The 20,991-nt window shown below is 45.2% G+C and overlaps 1 protein-coding gene across 1 annotated transcript in view; it reads right to left on the bottom strand.

The window, feature by feature from the left end:
* The window catches only part of BTBD11 (BTB domain containing 11), a 333,233-nt gene that overhangs the window by 75,163 nt on the left and 237,079 nt on the right, over positions 1 to 20,991 (bottom strand). The window contains exon 4 of the mRNA XM_037847888.1: positions 1,361 to 1,513. Within this exon, the coding sequence (XP_037703816.1) occupies positions 1,361 to 1,513 (153 nt within the window). The remainder of the gene's footprint in view (positions 1 to 1,360; positions 1,514 to 20,991) is intronic.

A 20,991-nucleotide genomic window follows, 5' to 3' on the forward strand; every position in this document is an offset into this window, starting at 1 on the left:
CACAGCACATAGGATGTGCTCAGTAAAGGGTTGTCCCCTGGCTTCATCCTCAGCCCTGCTGTTGTTCCAAGTGACAAGGTGTGGTGGCACAGTCAGAAGCAGCCTGGACAGAAATCTGAGGGCAGTACTGTATAGTGGTTAGGACTACACACTCAGGGGCCAGGGCTGCTTGGAGTCATATATGTACTAGCTCTACCACTTTACCTTAGGCATGCTACTTAGCCTTTCTGTGCCTCAGTTTCCTTATTATAAAGTGGGCATAACAGTACCCACTTCATAGGGTTTGGGAATATTAAATGTTAATTAATCTGTGGAAAGTGCTTACAACAGTGCCCGGCATATTATAAGCTTTCAATAAATGCAAGCAATTACTACTGTGTTCAGTTCCCTCTGTGTTCTGGGGCTGAGGGGCAGCCCTGGGCTAGCAAACCTCCCATTTCCTTGCAAATCTCCAAAAAGATTCTGGAAGGACAGACAGATGTCTGCAGTGTGGCCACGTGGTTGGGATGGACGAATTTTGAGGAAGGGCATGTTTCTCATCAGGTGGATAAGAGGGGATTTAAAAATGACAAGCATGGCCTGACCTGGGCCTGGAAAACAGTGCTAGGGCATCAAAATATAGTGCTGAAAACACACACACACACCACTGGGCTTGTGTGCTTTTTGCATTTAGAACCAGCTTATGACTCACCTGAATGCATGATCTGTTGTTTTATTTCTCTTGCTTTGGATAAATATGAGCCCCCGTGCATGGGGTCCCTGAGCAGTCCATGAGTAATTCCCACCCTGATGGAGGGCCCTGGATACAGAATCGCAGGGAGGGGGACCACTCTATCGTCATGCCCGGGAGAACACGGAGGCACACTCTTACACAGCCAGAAAATTTACTCTGCAAGGCTTTGTTAGAAAACTACAGGAAGACCATATTTTACTTCTTGGGGAGAGAGAGAGGAGGAAAGAGAGCGAGGGGGAGAAACGCCAGAGAGAAACTGAGAGTGGCAGAGAGACAAGACCCACGGATGTCTTGCAATCTAAAATCGTACCCTTTCTTCAAATAGCTCTACTCCTGCCTTCCCTCATCCCTGTAATTAGAAGGTCCTGCTCAGTGTCAAGCCGGCGCCTGCCATTTAAGCCTCAATCACAGCCAAAGAAGCGTTTGCTCCCGCGCAAACCGTCCCCCAGGGTTCTGATTGGAGGGGTGGATGCCGGGACGCGCCTCCCACCACCCGGACGCTCGCTGGGAGGGTCCGATCGGGCAAGGGGGCTCCCCTCTCCTCACCCCGCTGCCGGCCCGCGTCCCCGCTGGCGGAGGGCGCCCGAGCGAGACCGCCTCCTCCGGGGAGCCCGGCCCGGCCCCTACCTGAGCTGGCGCGGCTCGCAGTCCACGCCGGGCAGCAGCAGCCGGGCCGCCTGGCGGACGTCGTCGCTGTCCATGGAGAAGCTGCGGCGGTGGCCGGCGTGCGCCACGGCCACCCGGATCCACTCCATCAGCGGCGGCAGCACGAGGAAGGGCCTGCAGCGGGGAGAGGGACGCGGGGACGCGCGGTTAGGGCGGCGGGGGCGGCGCGCTCAGCCCCACCCCCTGCTTGTCGCGGGCCGCCCCCTCCTCTTTCCCTGGGGCCCCTGCCTCCGAGTTCCGGAATAGCGAGAGAACCTTTGGAGGCATCCAGACCCTGCCGGTGACTTCGGGGCGGGTTCCTTCGAATCTTTGGGCCTCAGTTTCTTCATCTGTAAAATGGGGATAGCGAGGCTAGGACCGATGTAAGGATTCTGCGATCCTTCTCTGGGATCAGGTGAACAAAAAGGAGATGACTCAAAGCCCCAAGCACAGAGTCTGGGGCTTAGCCCAACAAATGCCTGGTTTACTATTAGTATCTGAGGCTCCCGGATTCTGAGCCCAATCCTAAAGTGTCTTCCAACTCTCCCTTTCTACCCCAGTCCGCTCCCCTCTCATCCTTCCGCAGCTCTCCCAGGCCTCGGCTGTGCCCGAGCACCAGGCTGCCAACAGGCGTCAGCACCCGCACAAGGCATAAATAAAGAGAGCCGAGGCAGCAGCCAGCCTGCCAGGGAGAGCCAAGTCCAGCTGCCTGCCAGGAACAGCCAGCAGAACCCGGCTCTTGGGATCTTGGCCACGCCCCGAAGCCTCAGTTTCCTCTCTAAAGGCACCTGGGCAGGGAGGGGATCCAGCTTGTGGCAAGAATTAGCTGCGACAGTACCTCTGACTGAATTAAAACTTAACAAGTGTAATACATTTCTGCCATCTTCCTTTCTCTTCCAGTGATTATAAACACTCTGTCCTCACATTAGGATTACTGGGGGAGTTTTTGAAAAAATACTCATATCTGCGTCCTAACCTAGCGTTGCTGAATAATGGTCTGGGGTGGGGCTGGCCATTGGTGGTTTTTAAAACCTCTCCATGTGAATTTGAACGTACATCGTAATCACTCGTAGGGCTTTTTACACTACAGATTGCCGCACTACATTCCCCAAACTTCTAATTCAGTAGATCAGGCGAGAGGCCCAAGAATTTGCATTTCTAATGAGTTCTCATGTGCTGTTGCTGCTGCTACTGGTCTGGGGAGCTTATTCAGGGCCTGGAATCAGTTGGAGAGTGCATTAAAATGCTGATTCTCTGACCCCATCCCCAGAGATTATGATTGCTTAAGGTCAGAGAATATAATTTTAACAGACAGCCCCTGTGAGTCTGACTTAGGTATAACAAGGGCTATACTTTGAGAAATACACAGTGTGGATCAAAAAGGTTTCTACCATTCAACAGGGCTGGAACTAGGGTGGCAAAAAATAAGGAGGCTAGGTTGTGCAAGTGCATTCTAGGTCCTTCTCTCGCCTTACCCTAGTCCAGGTGCTGCTATTTAGTCCAGTTTGGCTGCCAGGGGGAGTGAGACCAGGGTGGTAAATAAATGGGTTTATACTCCTGGCAGTGTGCAGATATCATGAGTTTCCCAGGAAGGTTTTGGTGGCAGGTTCCAGTTTTCCTAGAGTCAAACCTATTTATTCAGTGTTAATAATAATCAGTAGGTAAGCCTTTACATTCATCTCAGTTAATCCCATTCATGATCTCAGCTAAATGCTTAGGACCATCCTGTGAGCTAGTTTTGATTATGCTCATGGAAGTTGACTGAGGTTAATAACATGCCCTAGATCACAAGGTTAGCAAGTAAGAGAGTTGGGAGTCAGACCTATGTTATTTGACTGGATGGCACAGGTAGTTTAACTCCATGTGATACTGACATTCTCTTGTCTGGTTTCCCAGCATGCATCTGTTACCCAGCATGCACCTGTTACGAGCTTGTACCTGTTACCCACCATGCACCTGTTACCCAGCTTGCACTTGTTACCCAGAATGCATCTGTTACCCAGTATGCACCTGTTACCCCGCTTGTGCCTGTTTTCCCAGTGGCGCTGATCTGATCATGGACCCTTGATGGCAGGCCCTGTTCACTCCTGCTCCTGCAGTTCTCTGCCCCTGGTTGCCAGGCCTGCAGCCCTTTAAAAGTCTGCACCCCACCTACCCTTCAAACCACAGTTGAAATCCCACCTCTCCCTAGATAACTTCTAGTAACTCCACCCACATGGAGCCCTCCATTGTGAATCCCATCCCAGAGAACTCTCTGGCCTTACCCACTAGCCCTGCAGATGCCTCATAGAATGCAAGCTCCACGAGGGCAGGAACCTGAGATTGCTCAGCCCCCTTCTCTAGCCACAGCCCCAGAACAGTGGCCAGCAGGCTGTAAGCACTTAATAAATTTTTGTTCATGAAACGGATTGAGATTTGCCGATATTTTTTTGGGTGAAACTGATAAAACCAAGTTTCTGGATCTGTGGACTTGTAAGGCAGACTCCCAGGGAATTTCTGCTTGAATCAGCCGGCTGCTTAGGCTGTCTCTCTCCTTCTCTCCATCGCCTAAACTGAATCAGGCACTCAATAAACACACACTGACTTGAAATTGAATTGAATTCTGCTGTCTCAGGTGAGCAGGCTTCTTTTTGTGTCACTGTGTCTCCATCACTGTTGGAAACCAGCCCCAAGTGCTCACAGAACTCCTCTCTGGGTTGTTTTTCAGAGGCAGCAGCACTCCATCCTGCCTTTCCTTTGCTCAGTATCTCCAAAGCAGGGCCCATAACCTCCAGCCCCTGAGGGACTGCTTCTCCATCACAGAACTGCCCTCTGGCTACTGCCTTTCATGTTAGATGCTGAAGCCCAGGGCACCCAGCCAGCACCTGGTGGATATTGAAGAGGAGCAAAAAAAGGCTCTGCTGCCTTCAAAATAACACCTTCACCAAGACAACAGACCGAGACCAGGATAAGAAACCTGGCACCCCAGGCTTCCAGCCTCTTCTGGAATTTTCTGTGTACCTAGTCTTTCCTTTCAACATTGCCTTCTTTTTCTCACTCTGACCTCAATAGTTTATAAGCTCATGAATTCTTTGCTGACAACTCATTAAAAAATCTTCTTATCTTTTCTGCTCAGAGGATGTAAAAGTGCATTATTTGTGATTTCTTTGGAAGAGCTGGACATGGGAAGAATGCTAGGACCTTGAGTTAAGGAGAGGGTGGAGAATGCTGAGGGAAACTATTATATTTATTTATATATATACATATATATTTAAGAATGATGTTCCATTGGTTACCAACTGTATTCTGAAGCTATTTGTGATGACTAAAACCTAGAGGAAGTTTGAGAAGCTCATGGTTTAGTGAAGTGATTCTTAGACTTTGTTGAACATCAGAATCACATGGGGAGATTATTAAAATTGCAAAGGCCCTGATTTCACCCTCAGACTTCTATGTTCGGCAGGCCTGGAGTAGGGCCTGGCCTTCTGCATTCCAAATAAGCTCCCCTGGGAATCTGGGAACACCCCCAGTTTGATAACCCCTGGATGGGTGGCCTTAGGTGAACAGAGGGGGCAGATGTTGAACTCAAACAGGGTAAAGGTTTGTGGGGTGGGACTGGAGTGTCTGGAAGGTAAGAGAAAACTTCTTAGATTGACTTCTTGCAGAGGGAAGCTAACAAGTCAACTTGGAAAGGCTGTTGGGCCATGAGCCAAATAGGAGATAGAGAACATAATGGGTGTGGGCTTTTCTCCAAGACAGTAAAGAGAAGGCTAGTGAAGAAGGTGATTATCCAGGACTGAAATGGGAGTTTGGTTGGGGGAGTGGTTGGGTCCTAAGAGGACAGTATGATACGCGGAAAAGGCCTGCCTTGGGATTCTGCACAATTGAATTCCAGTCCTGGATTTGCCAATGAATCACTGCAAGACTCTGGCTCTGGTACATAAACATTTTGGCCCTCAGTGTCTTCGTCTGTAAAGTGGGTGGGTTTGGAGCAGATAGTCTATTTCAGGGGTCGGCAAACATTTTCTGTAAAGGGCCAGATAGTAAACCTGTTAGGCTTTATGGCCCATACAGTTCCTGTTGAGTTAACTCCTCAACTCTGTCATTGCAGTGAGAAAGTTGGCACAGATGATATATATACAAATGAATGTGGCCATGTTCCGATAAATTTTATTTACAAACTCAGATAGTGGACAATAGCTGGCCAACCCCCTGATCTACTGGTTTTTCCCCAACTCTAAAATTCTTTGATTCTATTGGAATAGCCACTTGTGTGGGGGTTTCAGGAGGGTCTAGTGTGTGGAGCAGGGAAGATAGGGAGAAGAGCATGAATGGGTGGTGGGGACCAAGTTCTGGGGGAGACTGGAAGATAGGGTCCTTTCCTAAAGAAGCTGCGGTTGGTTTGGAGGAATACCAAGCTCCAGGCATATGCAGAGGCACCAACTTGAAGGATAAAACCCAGTAACCAACCATGGGTGCCTAACTGTTGGAATGTTGTCTATTTATTTTAGTTATTCATCCAACAATCTCTTAGAGAGCACACACGTTCAGATATGCTTCCAGGGGCTGGGGATACAGTGGAGAACAGGACTTGCCAGGTCTCTGCTGGCCTAGAGCTTATTGTGTAATAGGAGAGACAGATAAGAAACATGCAAACCAAATGAGTAATAAAGTAATTACAAACTGTGATCAGCAACAGAGTTCTGGGATAGAGAAGAAACAGGAAGGGAAGGCTTCTTTGAGGAGGTGACAAAATGTCAAATATGTGAATGTGTGTGAAGAGAGATGGACATTTCAGGCAGCAGAAACAGGCTATGCAAAGGCCCTGAGGCAGAAAAGACCTTTACAATTCCTGAGGACTTGCACATGAGTCATCTTCTACTTGGCCCTCCAGGCAATCTGGAGAGGCAGAGTGGAGATGGGGTGGCCAGGACATGTGTGAGGAGAGATCACTGTGGTAGGCCAAATAAAGGCCTCCAAAAATATCTGGGTACTAATTCCCAGAACCTGTAAATGTGATCTTATATGGCAAAAGAAACTTTGTAGATGTGAATTAAGTTAAGGATCTTAAGATGGGGAGATTATCCTGGCTTATTCAAGTGGGCCCTACATGTAATCACAAGTGTCCTTGTAAGAGAGAGGTGGGGGGAGTTTTGATGCAGAAGTAGACATTGTGACCCTGAAGCAAGATACTGCCCTTCTGGGTTTGAAGATAGAGGAAGGGGCCACGAACCAAGGAATGCAGCTCTAGAAGCTGGGAAAGGCAAGGAAATGGATTCTCTCCTCAGCCTCCAGCAGAAACCAGCCCTGATGACCTCGTGCTATTGGTCCAGTAAAACTGATTTTGGACTTCTAGCCTCCAGAACTGTGAGAGAATAAAGGTGGGTTTTTTATTTGTTAGAGCTGCCATAGGAAACTAATACAACTGTGAAGCCAGGGTACTGAAAGGGTCATTGCAGGTGAAGCTGGAAACATGGTGGCAAAGAATGTGGACCAAGCATTAAATCTAGGAGGGAAGGCATCCATGGGGTTCTAGAAGGTGTCTCAGACAGCTAAACTCCCTTGTTCCTGAGGTCAGAGACAGTGCTGTGGTTTGACTTTCTGAAGCAAATGTGAATAAAGGGTTCCCAACCTGAAATCCTGCCCTTGAGGTTTCAGTCTGTGGCAGAGGCATTTCAATTTGAAGCCCCAATTCTTTAGAGAACTGATGGTTTGGGGCTCATTCCCTTCCACCTAGTGACAATGGAGGATGAGTGCAAAGCCATTCAGAGGCCACACAGTGCAGTGGTTAGGAGCACTGGCTTTGGAGACACACTGACCAGGAATGGGAGTCCAGCTCTACCTTCAGGCTGTGTGACCTGGAGCAAATTACTTCAATTGTTTTGTCTCCATTTCCTCATTGGGAAAACGGGGATAAGTACCTATGACAGAGAAAATGGTGGTCCGAATAATGGCCCCTCAAAGATATCTAGGTCCTAATCCTCAAAACCCGTGAATATATTACCTTTTGCAGGTGTCATTAAGTCAAGCACCTTGACATGGGGAGATTATCCTGAATTATCCAGATGGTCCCTAAATGTAATCACAAGGGATCTTATCAGAGAGAGGCAAGATGGTTAAAGGAGGAGATGTGATGACAGAAGCAAGAAGTTGGAGTGATGCAAGGAAGGCACCATGAGCCAAGGAATACAGGCAACCTCCAGAAGCTAGAAAAGGCATGGGAGTGGATTTTCTCCTAGAGCCTCCAGAGGGAAGCAACCCTGCCGACATTTTGACTTTAGCCCAGTGACAGTGATTAACTCAGTGATTCCGGACTTCTGGCCTCCAGAACTGTAAGAAAAATTTGTGTTGTTTTCAGCCTCCAAGTTAGCAGTATTTTGTTACAGCAGCCACAAGAAACGAATACAGAGGGTTATTGTAAGGACTGAATGAGATAAAATATGTAGCCTGATGCCTGGTATCAAGTGAGCGCTCAGAAAAAGCTGTTATTATCGTCATCACCAACAGTGCTTTTTGCATCACTCAACCTCTCCTCTGCTGGAAGGAGGCAAGGGCCTTGCTGCAGAGATGGATGCAGAGGAATGTTCCCGCCTTCTCTTCTTGAATCAGTGCTAACCTCTGCAGTTGCTACAGCCTTCCCTTTATGAATTCCATGGCCCTGACTTTTCATCTTTGTATTTATTCGCTGAGTCTTTCTTAGGCTGGAGAGAAATTTAGATTTTCAGCTGTGGTTTAGGAAGCTTGTAATTCCCAAGACACAGGGGGTGAAGGAAAAGCAGGTAAATTGATAGTACACAGTATTCAGTGCTGGTTTCTAGAACAATATTCACTGTGTATCTGTGGGCACTAGAGCCAGGAAGATGGCAGAGCTAAGAGATGGCGGCAGCTGGTTACTATAGTGACAGCCCTTCTGAGCAAGGAGTGGTTAGACTGCCCATAGGGTTGTTCCTACAGATGGCCTGGGGTGGGAGAAGCCAAGACTGTGTTCTCCCTCAGTGCTGCTTGAACATTAATGTGCCTAAAATCACCTAGGGATCTTGTCAAAATGCTGATTCTGATTCAGTAGTTCTGGGCCAGGGCCTGAGATTCTGCATTTCTAAGATGCTACTAGGTGACGATGTGGCTGCATGTCTATGGATCACATTTTGTGTAACCAGCCCCTTGGTAGCATCATGACACAAGCCAGTGAATTCCATTGCTGTGGGTAAGGGGGAGAAAATTGGGCCAGAAATGAGAGAGCTTCGGGGTGGGGTCACAGGTCCAGGAGGCCATGGAATGAAAGAAGGAAAATCTTTATACCCAGACTTCCTGATTTAAAGTCCAAGGCTGGTGCATCTGATTGGCTGAGCCTAGTTCATGAGCCTGCAGCCAAGCTGCAAGGGAGGCTGGGAAGGAAGGCAAGTGTCTGGCAATTTTAGCTTGTATCATGGGATGTGAGTTCTGCCTCCCACCAAGACTCATGATGGGGAAATACTAAAACATAGGAAGGGGGTTCAGAGGCTAAAAAGTGACAAACAACAATAGCTAATAGTTCTAGACAGCTCGGAAATACTCTAGTTTAGCCTTCCAGCAATCCTGTGAGACAGAATCTTTCGGTCTTGGGGCATGCATTCTGAAGCAAATAGCCATCTTGTCAGTGGACAGGTTTATGTATTCGTGACCATGTCTAGCATCATGCCAGGAATGCAAACCCTTAAAAAATACATCTGCAGTGGGATTCAATTCTGGGCATGGATGCAGCTTCCTCTTTCTACACTGATTCTGCTGCCTCCACCATCATGCACAGTCACCTGAGACAGGAAGGAAGCATGGGGCGCTGAATCACACCAAGGACAACTTCCCAACATCATGAGTGTGCAGACACCCCCGCTGGGAACTGTGAAACAAGGCATCATGGGTAGGGTTGATGCTTTTAGGGAAAAGTAAGTCATTTTGTGCTGAAAGGCCAGGTCCTTTGCAGTGTGAAAGTCAGCCTCATTTATGCGGCAATTACGTAAATTCACCGAAAGGGGGCAAGTGTCAAGAGGCATTGGGTGAGGAGGTGATTTCTGCTAATGGAACCTCCTCTGGCCTTCTCATCACGCGTTCTAAGGAAGGTGACTTGAAGAGCGGAAGGGTTGTAAACAGAGTGCTCTGATGCCAACAGAATCAGGCAGAGCAAAGATGACTCAAGAATAACAGCAGCAATCTTCACTTTGCCTACAGATGGATTTGTCACCACCCGCCAGCTGTCGTCCACCCTCCAGCCCTCCATCCTGGAGTCTTGGACAAGGTGTCCTCCTCCACCCTGCCTTCTCTCTTCTGCTTCCCTGGGATGCAGCTCCATCACTTATCTCCCTGCAGACCATAACTGCAACCTCCATCTCCTCTCTGTCTTTCCCACCAGGACTCAAGCACTCAACAGATTCCAGATTCTCACAGATTAAGTGGGACAGTAGTAAAAATGATCAAGTGAAAGAATTCACAGCCCTTTGCCTTCCTTACGGGGGCTAGCATTCAAGCCACTTCTTCTGTAGATGGAACAATGCGGGGCAACGGGGAAAGAGCAGAAGTTGAGAAAAGCTAGTGGCTGTGCCATAAAAATTCATGAAGAGACTCCTGTGAAAAATGGTAAAATGTGGGAGATGAAAGGAAAGGGTTGAGGGCAGGTATTTTGTGAGAGATGAGGAAAGTGGGGATTGGGATTGGGATTGAGAAGTTTGGGGGAAACAACCGAGGTAACAGGGAGCAGGATTTGGGAAGAAAAATGTCTAAAGAGGAGTTTTAGTAAGTTTTTCTTTGTGTTGGGTGATGTAGTTCCCCCAGCCCTTCCGATGTCTTTTTAAGGGACTTATTCTGGAAGAACTTGAATTAATACTCTCCAAAGCCTATTTTAATTTCAAGTGGGGGAGTTAGATTTATATCTCTTTTGGACGTGATATGTTCTTGGGCAGAATGCGAGTGGAAGCACGAGGGCCCCGATGTACTTGGGCTTCCTAAAAGCAAGCAAGCAAACCCAAAAAGCCCCCCATTGGCCCCACATGCCCTTAACAACCATCTGGCTGAATGAGCTGTTGTCTACCTTGCCTTAGACACGTCCTCACCCTCACATTCTGACCCACCACAATCTGCCTTTTGCCCCCACCACTTTAGTTAAATGGCCTTTGCCAAGGTCACCAACTTCACTCACATTGCTAAACCCACTGGTGGGTTCATCCAGGCCCTCTTTGATTTAAATTGTCTATCGGATCCCACAGTTCCTTCTTGAAATGTTTTTGGTGCCAGCCACCGTCTCTAGTCCATACTGCCTGTCTCCCAGCTAAAGACTCATTTTCTCAACCCCCTTGTGGCTTGGGGTGGCGAGGCGAGCAAGTGCTGGCCGTGTGGGATGTGAGTGGGAGTGAGGAGAGATGAGTCCACCCCTTCCCCTCTGTCTTCTCACTGGCTGGAAAGTGGGCTCCCTAGGGAGGGCAGGGCAACAATTTAGAAGGGATCCAGGTCTGTGCCACTATGGAGCTGCCATATTGCCTCTGACAGTCTCTGGATTGTTAGGCCTAACAACAGAAAAACAGCTCTTTCTTCTTCAGTTGAATCTGACCTGCTACAGTAGGTCTTGTAACTAACAGCATCTCCATGACAGCAGCCTCTGCTGGTTCTCCTCCTACCCTCACCGCTACTCCCCAGAGTCCTTGGGCTACTCTTGTTCGGCAAATCAGTAATTATCAGGCGTCCACAGGGTTCTGCCTCAGACCCCACTATCTTCTCATTTTATACTCGTCCCGATCAATCTCATCCCTCTCATGGGCTCACTCAGCAATATTTGCTGATGACTCCCAAAGTCAATTCTGGATTTGGGAGTCTCCATCTGCCTACTGGACTTTCCCACAGGTTCCTTGATGGCAACATGTTCAAAACCAAATTCCTCAGCTTTCCCCCAGACCTGCTCTCCTCCCGAGTCCCCCATCTCATTGGATGGCACCTGTCTCAGTTTGCCAGGGCTGCTGGAACAAAGTACCCCAGACTGGGTGGCTTAAACAATAGGAAGTAATTATCTCATGGTTTTGGGGGCTAGAAGTCCAAAATCAAGGAGCTGGAAGGGCCATGCTTTCTCTGAAGTCTGTAGAGTTCTGGTGGTGGCCTCGTGGCAATCCATAACTCACCCTCTGCCTCCGTCACATGGCATCTCTCTCTCCCTGTCTGTCTCTTCCTCCCCGCGTCCAAATTTCCTCTGCTTACAAGGACTCAGTCATATTGGTTAAGGCCCATCCTGATTCACTCTGGCCCCATCTTGATAAGCTCTTCAAAGATTCCATTTACAGATGAGTTCACACCCACAGAACCGGGGTTAGGACTTCAACATGTCTTCTTGGGGGGCATGATTCAATCGCCAACAGTGCCCCTTCTGCTCAGTTGCATAAGCCAGCATCCACCTCAGATTGTCCTTTTCTGTCACCATCATCTGCCGCCTGCTGCCATTTGAATCTGTGACGCAATATGGAGACTGGATTGGAAGGAGAAGGCAGTAGAGCAACCGGTTAGGTGGCTGCTGCCTTTGCCCTCGTGAGCAAAACTGGTGGTGGTGATGGGAGCAGAAAAGTGGAGAGATTCAAGATTTATGCAGGAGCCTGAGGTGGTCAGACGTGGATCTGTCACCTTTCTGTTAGCACCGTCACCGCCATCGCCACCACCAGCATTACTGGTCACTGGGACTGTGGCAGCCACGGCCTCTAACTCCAGCCTTGACCTTTCTAGTCCATTTGCCATACTGCATCCATCTCGCAACACTCCCACGGCACACTATGTTCTAGTTGTTCGGAGTTCCTTGAACACGCAATCCCATTTTAAAATTCTTTTGTCCTCCTGTGGCCTCAGCCATCACTGGTGGCTAAGAAGTTAGTGCTCTCACCCTTTCTTGGAGCCTGAATCCCCACACCTGGGTTTCTATGTTTAGACAAGTCTCACAGCCTCTCTGTTGTCTACACATCCGTTGTCTGAGGCATCTTATGGGTGACAATGGGGACAGTTAATGTTAACAAACTGCCAGGTTGCCTTTTCAGAGGGCTGTCCCATCTTTTGCTTCCCAGTCTTTGGAAATGGGATTCCTTCTCCTAAAATGCTCTTCGTTCTACCCACACACCCATCCCTGGCCATATCCTTTCTTCCTGGCTAGTTCCGACTTGCCCTTCCAGCCTAAGCTTCCACACCGACCCCCTCATGAAAAGGCTTTGACAGGGAAATGTCCCTGCCAAACCTGGGTGAGGAGCCCCACTCTGGGTTCCCACGGCACCCTGCATCCCTCTTGCATTGCGTTGTAATGGTGTTTCCTCATCCGCCTGTTCATCGTGAGTTCCTTCAGGGCAGTGAAAGAGCAGTCACAGCCACACACACAGATCCTGACACATGGGAGGCACCCAGTACATACTCACTGAATAAATGAATGAATAAGTGAAGAGTAATCACCATTACTTTATTCATTCAATGAACATGCATTGAGTACTCACAGCTTTGGACTCAGCCAACCTGGGTTGGGTTCCCTGAGCCTTCACTTAGTCACTGTGTGACCTGGATGACTTGCACTCTGCCTCAGCTTCCTCACAAGTAAAATCTGCTATGGAGAGGATTAAATGACTTAATATATGCAAATCATTTAGCACAGTGCCTGGCACATAGTAAACACAATAAATATGAGTTATTATTATTATTTTGCCTGCAGGGGACTTACCGTCTGGTCAGATAGATGAAACTTAAACATAAGCAACCATAATATAAGTAGGTTGTTAGTTAAATACCACAAAAAGCACATATTGAACACTATATATTACTTCTTTCATTGCTTAATATTTATTGAGCCACTACTATGTGCCAGGAACTGTGCTGGTACTGGGAATATAAAGATAAATGTGAACAGATACCCTCAAGAAGGACCAGTCTAGATACTCTATCTAGTTCTCCACCTTTGGGGAGTCGCAGAATCACCTGGGGAGCTGGTGAAAATGCATATTCCTGGGTCCCTGCCTGTTTGCTTGGTGTATTAATTTTCTGTGGCTGCTGTAACAAATCACCACAAACCTGGTGGCTTAAGGCAGTAGAAACCTATTCTCTCATAGCTCTGAAGACCAGAAGTCAAAAACTTCCTCCTATGGCCCGGGGGTGGATACTTCCTTGCCTCTTCCAGCTTCCCATGGCTGCTGGCAATCCTTGGCTTGTGGCTGCACCACTCTAATCTCTGCCTCCATCTCCACATGACCAGCTCCTCTTCTGTGTGTGCCAGATCTCTTTCTGCCTCCCTCTTATAAGGATGCCTGTGATTGCATTTAAGGCCCAACGGCTAATCCAAGATCATCTCCCCATGTCAAGATCCTTGACTTAATCACCTATGCCTTAATAAGGCAATGTTACCCGTTCCATGGATTAGGACCCCAGATCTTTGGGGGCTGTTATTCAGCTGACTACACTTGGTGTCTGCATCTTTTTTTTTTTTTTTTTTAAATCAAAATAGGTTTTCCCCACCTAATTGTCCTTTATTTTAATTTTTTATTATAGAAATTTTCAAGCATATACAAATACAGACAGAATAGAATAATAAATCCAAATTTAGCAATTATCAGTACATCTGCATCTTTTTTTAAAAAGCAGTGTTATTGAGATATATTCACATACCACACTATCCACCCAATGTGTACAATCACTGGCTTTCAGTATAGTCACAGAGTTGTGCTTTCATCACCACAATCAATTTTAGAAAATTTTCATTATTCCAAAAAGAAAAGCTCCATACCCTTAGCAGTCACGTTTCAATCCCTCTATCTTTCCCCAGCCCTATATAACAACTAATTTAATTCTGTCTCTATAAATTTATTTCTATTTACATTTTATATAAATGTAATAAAAATACGTAGTACTTTGTGTCTGGTTTCTTCCACTTAGCATAATGTTTTTTAAAATACATTATTGTCTTTTTTCCTTTTTTTTTTAATTAGGTTGTAGGTTTACAGAAAAGTCATGTAGAAAAATACAACATTCCCACATACCCCCCTATTATTAACATGTTGCATTACTGTGGTACCTTTGTTACAACTGCTGAAAGAATATTAAAATATTACTGTTAACTATAGTCTATAGTTTATATTAGGTGTATTTTCCCCATATACCACCCTATTATTAACACCTTATAATGGTGCCATACATTTGTTATAATTCATGAAAGGACATTCTTATATTTGTAGTATTAACTACAGTCCATCATCCACAACAGGGTTCACCGTGTTATACAGTCCCATGTTTTATCTTCTAACTTTCCTTCTAGTAGCATACATAACCCAAAACTTCCCCTTTCAACCACATCCACATACACAGTTAAGTGCTGTTAATTAGACTCACACTAATGTGTTACTCTCACCAATGTCCCTTTCCAAACATTTACAACAACCTAATTAGAAATTCTGCACAAATTAAGCATCAGCTCCCCTTTCTCTACCTCCTTCTATCCCAATAAACCATACTCTAGATTCTGACTCTATGAGTTTGCTTATTATACTTAGTTCATGTCAGTGAGATCATACTATATTTGTCCTTTTGTGTCAGGCTTATTTTACTCAACAAGGTTTGAGTCTATCCTCAAGGTTTATCCATGTTGTCACATGCATCAGGATTTCATTCCTTCTTACAGCTGAATACTATTTCACCATATATGAACACCACATTTTGTTTATCCATTCATTGGTTGATGGACACTTGGGTTGCTCCTGTCTTTTGGCAATTGTGAATAATGTTGCCACGAACATCAGTGTGCAAATGTCTGTTCGAGTCCCTGCGTTTGGTTCTTCTGGGTATATATCTAGTAGCAGGATTGCCAATTCATATGGTGAGTCTATACTTAGCTTCCTGAGGAACTGACAGAATGTCTTCCAGAGCAGCTGCCCCATTTTACATTCCCACCAGCAATGAATAAGGATTCCTATTTCTCCACATTCTCTCCAACACTTGTACTTTTCTGTTTTTTTTAATAGCCATTCCAGTGGATCTGAAATGGTATCTCATCGTGGTTTTGATTTGCATTTCCCTAATAGCTAGTGATGTTCAGCATCTTTTCATGTGCTTTTTAGCCATTTGTATTTCCTCTTTGGAAAAATGTCTATTCAAATCTTTTGCCCATTTTTAACTTAGGTTTTTTTTTTTTTTTTTTTTACTGTTGAGCTGTTGGATTTCTTAATATTCTGGATATTAAACCAGATATGGGGTTTCCAAATATTTTCTCCCACTGAGTAGGTTGCCTTTTTCCTTTCTTGACAAAGTCCTTTGAAGCAAGAAAGTCTTTAATTTTGAGGAGGTCCCATTTATCTATTTCTCCTTTCATTGCTTGTGATTTGGGTGTAAACTCTTAAGAAACCATTGCCTCCCTGACATCTGCATCTTATTCACTGTCTCTTCTCGAGGCTGCTGGCTCCGCCACAGCCTGGCCTGGCTGAGGAATGCAGAGGCCTCAGCAGCAAGAACCTGATCTTTGATGGGCTGGGGTGATGGGGGACCCAGGATATAAACAGCCCTGGGAGGCGAGCCACTGGGGCAAAAGCCACAGGCTCTGCTCAAAGCTGTCACGGGACCATCCTCGCAGCCTCGGGTACAAAAGACAAACATCCAGGAGGTGGCAGCAGCTGCAGAGCTTTACATGCTGGGAGAAGTTGCTCTAGAAGCTTAAAGGGGCAGGGTCTGGCCTGGGCACAGCCAAGAGAGAAAGGAATTCTGGGGCTCCTCTGGGCCTGTTCCTCCCTCCAAAAGATTTACTGTAAAAAGTCTGCAAAAGGCAGCACACGGGCTTCACAAAGGAAACCCACCATGCCTCTGAATCTGGTAGCGGCTAGCTGTGGGACCTGGGGCAAGTTACCTAAATTCTCCGAGCTTCAGTTTCCTCATATGTGAAAAAGGGAGAATCCTAAGGCTACCCTACCAGATTGTTGTGAAGAGTGAGAGAATCTCTGTAAAGTCCTAAGTATATAGCAAATGTTCAACAAAGTTAGCTATCAATTTTTTTAAACAACTTTGAGATAGAATTCACAAATCATATTGTTCACTCATTTAAAGTACACAATTCAATGGTTTTTAGCATATTCACAAATACGTGCAACCATAACTGACCACAGTCAATTTTAGAACATTTCCATCAGCTCAAAAAGAAACCCCATACCCTTTAGCTATCTTCTCTTATTCCTAGGCAACCACTGCTCTACCTACTTTCTGTCTCTATAGATTTCCCTATTCTGGACTTTCATATGAATGAAATTATATAATATGGTCTTCCGTGACTGGTTTCTTTCATTTAGCATAATGTTTTCAAAGTTCATCCACATTGTAGCATGTATCAATGCTTCATTCCTCTTTATGGCCAAACAATCTTTCATTGTATGGATAGACTACATTTTCTTTGTCCACTCATCCACTGATGAACATTTGGGTTGTCTCCACATTTTGGCTATTACGAGTAATGTTTCTATAAACATTTGCATACAGGTTTTTGTGTGGATGAATGTTTTCAAAAGTTAGCTAATATTGAGGGCTCATCATATGCTAGATACGGTTCTGGGCATTTTCTTTATGGACTCATTTGATAATGACAAGAACCATTATTTTAGTTTCCTAGCTGCTAAAACAAAGATCATATAGTGGGTTGGCTCAAACAACAGGAATTTATTTGCTTATGGTTTTGAGGCTAAGAGTCCAAAATTGAGGCATTGGCAAGGGGATGTTTTCTCGCCGAAGACTGCGGCGTTCTGGGGCTGGCTGCCAGCAATCCTGGGTCCTTGCTTTTCTGTCACATGGCAATACACATGGTGGCTTCTCCTTTTACTTCCCGGTTCCGTTGACTTCCAGCTTCTGGCTGCTCCCTGTGGCTTCTCCTTCATGTCCAATTTCCTTTGCTTATAAGGACATTAGTCTTGTTGGATTAAGCCCATCCTCATTCAGTCTGGGCACATCTTAACCAATAACATCTTTGTAGGTCCTATTTACAAATTGCTTTGCACCCACAGGTTGGGACCTGAGCATGCCTGTTGTGGGGGGCATGATTCAATCTGCCACAATGAAAGTAAGGACTATTATCTTTGTTCTATAGATATGGAAACTGAGGCACAGAGAGGTTCTATAAGTTGCCTAAGGGCACACAGCAGTGTTGGGATACACATGTGAGCAGTTTAACCCAGAACTGGAGTTATTAGCCATGCATGACATCATTTCTAGCAGAGGCCATATCATGTGCAAAGGTCCAGAGGCAGGCTGGGGCATGATGCTTTTGAGGGGCTCAGCCTGGTGTGATGGGAGCTGAGACGAGGAGAGAGAACAAGGGAAGGAGGCAGATGAGCTAGAAAATGCTGGACAGAAATGCAGGGGAGGGACCATGTAGGGCCTGGTAATTTCTCAAATAAAATATAAGCCCCCCAGTACTTTAATTCTTTCTCAGTTAAAATTGTAGCTGAAAAAATAGGTCACAAAATCCTTAGAAAAGTTTCCAAAAGAAAACATTGAGGAAGGATTGACAAAAATACCACTGAGAATGCAAAACAATGGCTTTGCCATAGCTCTTCATTTACAAAGTTAACAGAGAATATTTTTATACAGTAGCAGAGACTCTTGGGTGTCCCTCTGTATCTGTTATCCTCTTCTTCCTTAGTAATAAAACCCCCAGTCATTAGCTGGGTTCATGCCACCAAGCATAAAAAACTACACTTTTCAGCCTTCCTTGCAGCCAGGAGACTAGTTCTTTCAATGAGGTATAAGCAGAAGTATCGTATAAGACTGCCAGGGAAGTCCTTAAAGGGAGGAGGCCCAGCCTTGTCTGGCTTTCCTCCATTCTGCTGGCAACAATGTGGACATGATGGCTGGCACTGAAGCAGCCAAATTGGACCATGAGGTGGAAGCCACATGTTGGCAATGGTAGAGCATCAAGACAGAAGACCTGGATCTTGGATGATGGCCAAATGGCCATTCCTGCCATGGATTCTTACCTCTAGACTTTGTTTATATGAGAAATGAACTTCTATCTTGTTTAAGCACTTGTTATGTGTTTTTTCTCTCCTTTATAGCCAAATCTAATGCTCACTGACATTTATTATTAGTTCCTATAAAATTTAAGTTAAGCCTCTATCCTTTATTTTGTAACCATGGAGTTTCTTTCTAAGTCTATTTACCAAGGAAGGACAAAAAGATTTCCTATGATTTCGAGGGGTCTGTTTTAATAGTTATCCTCCAAAGACTGAACTTGTAACCTTGAGACCATTTATATTTATTCTCAGAAACTACATTTGTTAAAATATCTGTTACAATGAACTGTGTTTGTTCATTTAAAGGAGGAAACTATGTCATACAAAGTTCAACTTGTCCACCAACCTCGTGACAATTAACTACTGACAACGACTTTGATCTTATCATAATTAGCCCAACCAATAAAAATAACAATACAGATGGCTCCTGGAGACAGAAACATATCTCAGAGCCTTTGTCCTTGAAAAGTTATGTCTTGTGAGGAAAAATTTTAAATTTAAAATTAACAGATTAATTTAAAAACACCAAACACAATCTCTTTCTTCCACAAACCCAAACCAAAAGGAATATAAAGAGGCTGAGTGTGGTCTAGAGCTTGGTGTCCTTGATGTCCTTGCCACTGGGCTGTGGCTTTGAGAAAATGATATTCTAGTTCCCTCGTAATAAACCTTGACCTCCCATTACCCTGCATTTGGCTGTATGACAAGATGGTAAAATTACACTCCAGTTCTGGTCAATCAGAACCCTCGCTACTTAACAAACCATGGATCCAGACAGCTGATTCCCAGGCCTCCTGGGCGGATGCAGAATCCTCCATGCACTGAGTCAGGAGTCTGCTCTGCACAGCTCTGCACTAACCAGCCCTGTGACTTACAGGGACATGCCACCCCTCCGGGCCTTGCTATCCTCACCGGTAGAGTTAAGAGGCCAGATAAACTTCTTTTCCAGCTTAAAATAATGGCATAATATTTTGAAAGAAAGAAAGAAGTAACAATAATACTGACATAAGGAAGTTAGAATAAAAAAAGCCATGAAGGCAAGAGAACTTTCTGTTAGGATGCAAAAGCTCCGTTATCTGTGCTGCCCAATACGACAGCCAGTAGCCACTTGTGGCTACTGAGCACTTGAAATGCAGCTGGTGTCACCGAGGAACAAAATTTTAATTTTATTTAATTGTCATTAATTTAAATTTAAATAGCTGCCTGTGGTTAGTGGATAGGGTAGTGTTAAGGGATGTTCTTTGGGTCAGTAGAATTTCAGAATGGAAGGTAGGTTAGGGTGGTGGACAGAGTAGATATGAAGCAACTTGAGTTTCTGCCCTAGTTTTTCCTTTATCCTGCTCTTCAGCATCATCATCATCATGATTTGGTAGCACCCACCATTTTCTGCGTATGTATAATGTTCCAGGCACCGTGCAATTTGCTTAAACATGAGATAATATAACTGTAAAAACAACCTTGCAAGGTAATTAGTAGTATCATTCTTGTTTTACAGATGAGAACACTGAGGCTTAGTGATATTTGGTAACTTGCCCAAGACACCACAGTTATTGGGGCAGAGTTGGGGTTTGATTCCAAGTTCACTAGCATCCTATGTCCATATGCTTAGTCATTATTACATGGCTTCTCCAAAGACCAGTGTACATTGATTGAGTCATTAATGTTGAGAAGCTTTGATTCCTCATCTGTGATGTGGGGAGATGGAGCCACGTGAACTCTAAGATCCCCTCAAATATGAAAAGTTATGATTCCTTTTCCTCCCATAGGGTGAGGGGGGGACACATTTGTATAATGAGTGCTGTTGTTACAAATGTGACCATGTGACTTGGAAAGGCCCTGACCGCTCCCAGAACACTTAAATGATCTCCCTAGACTCACTCCTGGACTTGGTTATGATTGTTTTAAAAAATCTTCCCAGGTGATTTGGATTACCAGATGGGTCTAAGAATCTCAGACCCAAATTAAACTTGTTATCAGAAAAGAAGTGTCTGTGAACAGTTTTGTTGAGGAGGAGTTATGGTGAGGAGTGTGTGTGTGTGTGTGTGTGTGTGTTTAAATTAGATGATGAGAGCTATATAGCATGTTTCCTCTTTTGCCTTGGTGGCCAGGAAACTCAGAGCTAAATTTTGTGCTCAATTGCAGTAACAAACCTTAGGAGAGAGCTTCTGGCGCAGTGGTCTTCCTTAGTGGTGATAACACGCTTTTGTATTGTAATCCTTGTTTCGTAGTTCTAGTCCAGCTACTTCATACTGCCAGTTCACCTCAAATCCTTTTCAGAATTAGATTGGTTACAATTGATGAATAGATAAATGTCATCTGACTCAGACTGAGTCAAAACTCCAAGACTAACTGAGATAAATAAGAATAAAAAAGAGACTATTACCATGTAAAATGAGAGTGCTCTTTTGCAAATACAGAAGATGAAAATGGAATAGAATTCCCTAGTTTGAAAAAAATATAAAAAAAACATGGAGAAAGAGAGGAAAGAAAAGAGAAATCCCTAAGGAGCCTTAAAAAATCAAGGAAGAGATGAGGGAAGGAAAAGAGGCAGTTTTGGTGCCTGCACAAAACAACCATTTGGCCATTTAGCAGATTTATGGGATCTCCACATGCGTGAGAAGA

The sequence above is a fragment of the Choloepus didactylus genome, chromosome 8 (genome assembly GCF_015220235.1).
Source record: "Choloepus didactylus isolate mChoDid1 chromosome 8, mChoDid1.pri, whole genome shotgun sequence".
NCBI classification, from domain to species: domain Eukaryota; kingdom Metazoa; phylum Chordata; class Mammalia; order Pilosa; family Megalonychidae; genus Choloepus; species Choloepus didactylus.